This window comes from Schistocerca gregaria, chromosome X, assembly GCF_023897955.1.
Source record: "Schistocerca gregaria isolate iqSchGreg1 chromosome X, iqSchGreg1.2, whole genome shotgun sequence".
Lineage (NCBI taxonomy): Eukaryota > Metazoa > Arthropoda > Insecta > Orthoptera > Acrididae > Schistocerca > Schistocerca gregaria.
Window position 1 is genome coordinate 248,897,815 of NC_064931.1, and position 6,846 is coordinate 248,904,660.

Consider the following 6,846-nt stretch of genomic DNA (forward strand, 5'->3'; position numbering starts at 1 on the left):
TAGTGAAAGTTACTGGTTCTTGTGTTTATTAGGTTTCACTGGTCAGGTCGTCTTCCCATCGTTCCATGTATCGCAAAATCATACATTAAGATAGGAGATTTTCAATGTTCAAAATATATTGAGCCGTCTACGTTTCTTTCTGTTAGGCCTATTCAGATTGGTGGCGCATGGCGACATCTTTTCTCTACAATAACATAATTAACTGTAAATAAATAAGTGAAAGCTATCCGATCAACATTTGTACTATTACGTATTAACTTGAAACAACAGTAAATAGCTGAATTTTCAGGAATGCAGGGCAACAGTTACCTGACACACAAAAATATGGTGGAGTGCAAGATAGGTGGTATATCGTCGTCTGCTGTGTTTTTTCTTTTTTTCTGTGCTACAAAGCGTATGAAGAGGCCTTACATTTTTAATTAGGTTGTTCTCTCTTGGTATACATCGATTTTAGCAGCTATATATCAAGTACATGTGTATGTGCTTTTACTTTCTTCTACCTGTATTTTTTACACTGAACTTGAAATTACAGCTACTGCGGTGCATGAGCATATAGAAGACATTTCACGTTATTACTTGGAGGAAAAATTACACGATCGCCAGCATACGGTTGTCTAAGTGTTTGCCGTTAAAATCACTGTTAGACACAATACGTGTTGAACACAAGTATGTTATTAACTTCTTCTTGTACCATATACTCAGTCCTCTAAAAAGTTACACGTACCTTATATTTTTAAGTCATGAGAGATGATTTTTGCTTCTGAGTGGCCACCTGCATGTTTGTGATTGTGCCCTACCCCGAAATCTTCATTGTGGTGATACGCTGTTCTGTAGCGTGGCCTGATATAGATCAGGATCGAATGTGACAATATGTCTGTGTGTTGGCGATGCCAACGAATGTGAATAAGAAGTAATGGTTGTCATGATGACTGACCTGTAGTGCGACTCGACGTCTACATTCGTTTGGTACTTAACGCACTTTTGCTTCAGAATAGCAAAAACTAAAAGGAAGATTCAGGAAAAATATACAATAGACAAATTATTTGGAATCTGCGGAATATGGAATGATTTCAACATACAAAAATGTTTAATACTATCTAATGAGCAAGTTTTTAAAAGCTGTTCTCCAAATCGCTTGCAAAGAAATACGTTGACATGTAGTTGCTGGTATTTTATAATGACTACAGATTTATCAGAAACGTCTTTTATTGAAAAACTAGTGCAAAAGAAATTACAAAATAAATGCTCCAACATCTTTTACAAATGCGCATTTGGATATTAAGATTTTATTTCTAAACTAGATACGAACTTAAAAGTAAATAATACCACTACAGTTGACCAACGCAATTACTTAAAATATCCATCAGCACAGCTGCGGCAGCAGCCTTCAATCATTTCCTTCATGTCACCTCCAAATAAAGCTATGAGACTAAATCTACAGTTAAGAATTTCTTTGGGTAAAACTGGAGCAAAGACATTTATCTTTGGTATAGATGTACATCCATTACTTTTGATTTTAGTTTTGACACATTCTTAACAATTAACATGCAAAAGATCTTTTAATACACATTTATGCCACATCTAACAACCCACAATAATACATTTATATCATTTAAAACATCAATATCTTCTTCTGTTTCCTTAGTTTTAAGAAGAACCTTAATTTAGTGTATATATTTTATATATGTAACAGTAAATGCAACGAAATCTGTATAGAAACTAAACCGTCTTCTATAGCTCAAGAAACTGTTGATCGCTATTAGGAATGTAGTAACACACTGAGAACCATCAGCACCGAGGTGGAATAGGCCCTACTTAAATGGTACATCTCGAGTAATTCAGAAGAGCAATAGTACCACATCGTGTAAACAAATACTTAGTAGATTTAGTATAAACACTTTCAGTAGCAAATCGTCACAAATGATAATTAGCTTCGATTACTTAATGACGATCATCATCTCTAAAAATGTGACAATTTGCAACAGACACTGTTTATATTCAATATTTTGAAACTTTTACGTTTGTGGCATCTCTCATCCATTATCAAAACAAAATGCAGTATGTTTGGTAAATTGATGGAAACCGATGCCTAGAAACGAACAGTCGACACATCAGTTTTTAATACATCGTCTAAAATTCCACAGCTGATATCTAAAACGAATGTATTTGTGAAATTATCAGTGGAGAAATGAAATTAATACTTTTTTTGCAAACTACTCACATGCAGAAGCAAATGAAGCTCAAGTAATTGAGATTGTTCGCCAGCAGAATAGAATGTGTTCAACAACCATTTTTGACATGTAAAATAACACTTATCAATGAATAAACAGCGCAGCTCAATTACAGTAGTAAACTAGCACAACACCACAGTACACGACATCAAACACTTAAAGCGTGACAATTAGATACCATTTATTTCAGATTCAAAATATCGTCAGAAGAGATGGGTTGCATGCTTGCGGAAGTCGAAAGAAACAGTCCGCACAGAGAAACTGGACACCTACGAATATGTGCCAAAAATATAACACGAAGTAACTGAAAAATGGTAACAAAGTTACAAAATATGAACACGAGGTCATATTTCACAGAGAATTTCGGGTTATAAAATCTGAAAAAAAATTCGTATGTTCTAGCATCTAGCTACGGCGATGACAGATCTTCCGTAGGCTATCTGCCGTGACCATCGATGCGGAACAATTTTATCTGTGACAAAAGCGGTAGTTGTAAAAGATAGGTTAAATTTTGAATGTTCAAGGGGACAATGAATTTTCCATTCCTGTATTGGCGAAGAGCGCGACACGGCGAAAACCCTACGTGATCGTGCAGTGCACGAGGACACTGAATGCTCTCAATTAGCGTTGTAATTACTTCGCGCGCAATATTTTGTGTCATAGTTGGCGTTGTTACCCTTGACTGTGGATGGTGCCCGTATATATAAAACGAATTCTCATATCTCAATTCTCATACCTAATGAGTAAATAGGAACAAAACAAACAGGACAATGGAGTGAAGAATACTGGCAGCTGGCCAGTACATTTTTTTCGAAAACAGGCAGGGTGATATGCTACGCACAAGTGTGGGTGGAGATGAAAGGGAAATATGAATGTGATAAAACATTAAAACAGCATACGTGCTGCTCATGATCGGACATAAAATACGTGGATGGCAAAAGTCGGAATTTACCTTTAGTTGTCGCGCGGCTGATGATTTTGCAGCACTTTGTTCTGTGTAGCGCTCTCGGGCAACGACGGAAATATCTTCGAGTTCACAACACACAAATAGCGTAAAAGAAGGCTTAATATGCAATGGAACAAACATAAAGAGTCACTTTCCTCAGATAAGGATAAATAGGGGTAAAACACACAGGGCAATCGAAAGAAGAAAACAGACGTCCGGCCAGTGCATTTTTTGGGAAACGTGTGGCGTGATGTGGTACGCACAGCAACTGCGGGTGGATCGTGCGGGGTATACAGGAGTTGAGGAAGGAGTGGTTGGGAGCATTGTGGGTTTGGTTTACTTCTTCTTGCGATCTGCGTTGCACTTGGGGCAGAACCACTTGCCCTTGGGCTTGGTGACGAGACCGACGCACGCGAAGTGGAACCACTCGATGGGACAATCCGGATTGTCGCAGCCGATCATCTCGCCGTAGGACACCTGGTGGCACAGACAGTAGGTGGGCTCGTTGGGGTCGACGGGCATGTCGAGCACGTCGGAGGGGTGCGCGATGGCGGCGAGGCTGGGCAGCATGCCGCCCACGCCCCCCACGCCGACGGGCACGTCGATGCACTCGACGAGCGAGGAGCCGCCCAGGCCGCTGCACGACGGGCCGGCGCCGCTGCCCGACGCGCTCGACCCGTGCCCAGAGCCGCCCAGCCCGAGGCTGCCCTTCTTGTGCTTCTTGCGGGATCCTTTGGAGGCGACACTCGCCTCCTCCTCGGACGAGCCGTTGCCCGCGCGCTTCTTGCGCTCCTTGTCCTTCAGCTTCTTGCGGCCCTTCTTGCCCGCGTACGCTTCCTCCTGCTGCTGTTGCTGCTGCTGCTGCAGCTGCTGCTGCTGGCTGCGCGAGGTGCTCAGCGCCTTGTCCTGGATCTCGGCCTCGAAGCGGGCCAGGTCGGCGTCCAGCCGGCGGATGTGCTTGTCCACCAGCTCGTACGTCTGGATGGCGAGCTGCACCTTGTCGTCTCCGTACTCCTTGGCCTTGTTGAACAGGTGCTGGATGGTGTTCATCTGCTCTTTGCGCTTGTGCGGCGGCAGCGTCTTGAGCTGGCGCAGGTACTCGCTGGCCATGCGGTCGATGTTGCGCATGAGGCCCTGGGCGCGCGCGTCCAGGTCGCGCATCAGCGTGAAGTTGCGCTGCAGCTCTATGGGCAGGTGCTCCAGGCTGTCCAGGTAGTGCTCCAGGTACAGCGCGCACGTCATCGTCGCCGTCTGCATCAGGCCCGCGTCCCTGCGAACCGAGACAAGTCACGCTACAGTCATCCGCCTGCCTACTCCTCTCGCTGCTATTGCACGCGCCGTCGCAACGCGATAGTACCTCGAGATCTGTCTCCAATCCATTCTGTGCTCTGTGACGAAGCCTCTACGATCTGGTTCCCTCGCAGTACTGCGAAATCCTGCAAAATACAAACTGGTATTACTCCCTGAGCCATTACAATGCTTCTACAACACATAAACAAACAAATATAGGCGTTCTAGGCCTGGTGCCGTGAGTACCGTCACATTCTAAAATATGTTATATGAAAACCCTCCTTTTGGTAAAGATGTTATCAACCTGAAGGTCGGTTTGAACACCACAGTGCTTCACTAAACATAATCCTGTTACTGGTGGTTGTAGTTATAGCATGACCTGCAGATCAACGCGGACTCCGAGCCACTGTGCAACCCGAGATTTTTCACATAAATAATTATAGCCTGAAGGGGGTTCAAAAATGATTCAAATGGCTCTGAGCACTATGCAACTTAACTTCTGAGGTCATCAGTCGCCTAGAACTTCTAACTAATTAAACATAACTAACATCACAAACATCCATGCCCGACGTAGGATTCGAACCCGCGACTGTAGCGATCTCGCGGTTCCGAACTGTAGCGCCTAGAACGGCACGGCCACTCCGGCCGGCGCCTAAAGGGGGAAAATTATTAATTGACATATAAAAATCTTTCGATTTTATGGGGATCGAGTCCGAAACCTTTGAATCCGTAAGTAAACATTACCACTGAGCTACAGAGCTCCTTTTACAGTCGGTTAATTTTCCATATGTCACCATCAACACGCCTTGCAGTACTCAAACAGCTGACTCGATCGCGCAGACAACACCACCAAGAACGACTCCAGAACGTCAGCTTAACAAAAGTAAAATGATCATTCTTCGCTGCCTAATATCGACAATTAACTGTATATAGACAACAGATTGGAAGAAAATAGCAAAATAATTGTCTTCGCATTTCTTTTAACACCCTCGTCAGAAGGTAGCGACATTGTCCGTAAATTAGGAAGTGAGTACGAGAGGGAACTCGCCGGGGAGCGAGTGGTGGTTTACCTGCGTGGACAGGAGATGCGCCGCGTAGGCTGTGCCGGAACGCACTGGCGTCGGCGGGTGGGAAGGCTACGCCGTCAGCTGACCAGGCAGCGCTCGCGCTCGCCTCCTATTGATCGCACAGCTGCGCCTGCGGAGCCGGCCGACTGCTCCCGAAGCGGCGCGCCCTGTACCACGTGACCTCTGCACGGAGCCCAGCTCCCGTCATTCATTTGCACCGGGAACGGGGCCGCGCCTGCGCACTCACTCTCTCCCGCGCGGGAACATCCGTCACTGATTGCTCCCTTAATTGATGCAGCTGGGAATTTTATTTCACGCAGTTGCACTTGAACGCTCGAGTTAAAGAATGGGCCACTGCCGGATTCAAACTTATGAGAAAACCGAACTTACGTACTTTCTTGGTGTACTGCAAACAGTACAAAGAGCACACTTGAAAATACCGTTTTATTGCATTTGTTGTAATATAATTAACATTAGAAAATTACGCTTACGATGATATTTCCTTCCAATGATTGCTTTGGCAGAATAAATTATTAACTCGATGAAAGAATTTTTTAGCTAATACAGAGATTGTTGATAATATTGAGTGACTTCACTATTTCTGGTTTATTTTCACATGTACATTTAAAAAACAAAATGAATTTCAAGACCCGAAATATGTATTCTTTCCATAGACATAATTCGGTCACAACATTACTGATGTTGAACAGAGTTATAATACTGGAACTCAATACTTCGTGGCAGGTGAGTAACTATCCTGGGGCAGCCTGGGCAATTCCTCGGGGGTCCGTAGGGGGGAGCGTCCTGATGCCCAGCAGAAAGAAAGAAAAAAGTCATGTGGAAAAAAATAGAAAAAAATGACTTTAATTAATGTACGTTCAGAAATGTTCCTGTCGGTAATTAACAGCTGTTTTCTGTAACTAGTTCTCTAAATGCGAGTGAAATGAATTGCGGTCCTTTCAGACTGTGGCAGTAGTTCACTGACAGTTGACACTTACACAACTGCCGGCCGCTGTGACAGATCGGTTCTAGGCCCGGAACCGCGCGACCGCTACGGTCGAATCCTGCCTCGGGCATGGATGTGTGTGATGTCCTTAGGTTAGTTAGGTTTAAGTAGTTCTAAGTTCTAGGGGACTGATGACCTCAGATGGTAAGTCCCACAGTGCTGAGAGCCATTTGAACTTAACACAAATTCCGCTACTGCACTACCTACTGATGAATAAACCCGCTGCTAAGAAAAGGCCCTACACTAAACAGAAACTGGGCATCATATTTCGCTAAACTTGGCTACGTAAACTGTCACATTTGCTCG

General features: G+C 44.1%; 1 protein-coding gene across 1 annotated transcript; it reads right to left on the minus strand.

Moving 5' to 3' along the window:
• Nucleotides 1-366: 366 nt before the first annotated feature.
• LOC126299226 (inhibitor of growth protein 5-like) lies at nucleotides 367-5,720 on the minus strand. The gene is made up of 3 exons (XM_049991012.1): nucleotides 5,538-5,720; nucleotides 4,535-4,613; nucleotides 367-4,447 (listed from the first exon to the last, which is right to left on the minus strand). Exons 2-3 carry the CDS (start codon nucleotides 4,555-4,557, stop codon nucleotides 3,514-3,516), a joined length of 957 nt encoding a protein of 318 aa, XP_049846969.1. The 5' UTR covers nucleotides 4,558-4,613; nucleotides 5,538-5,720; the 3' UTR covers nucleotides 367-3,513.
• Between the last annotated feature and the right edge of the window lie 1,126 nt (nucleotides 5,721-6,846).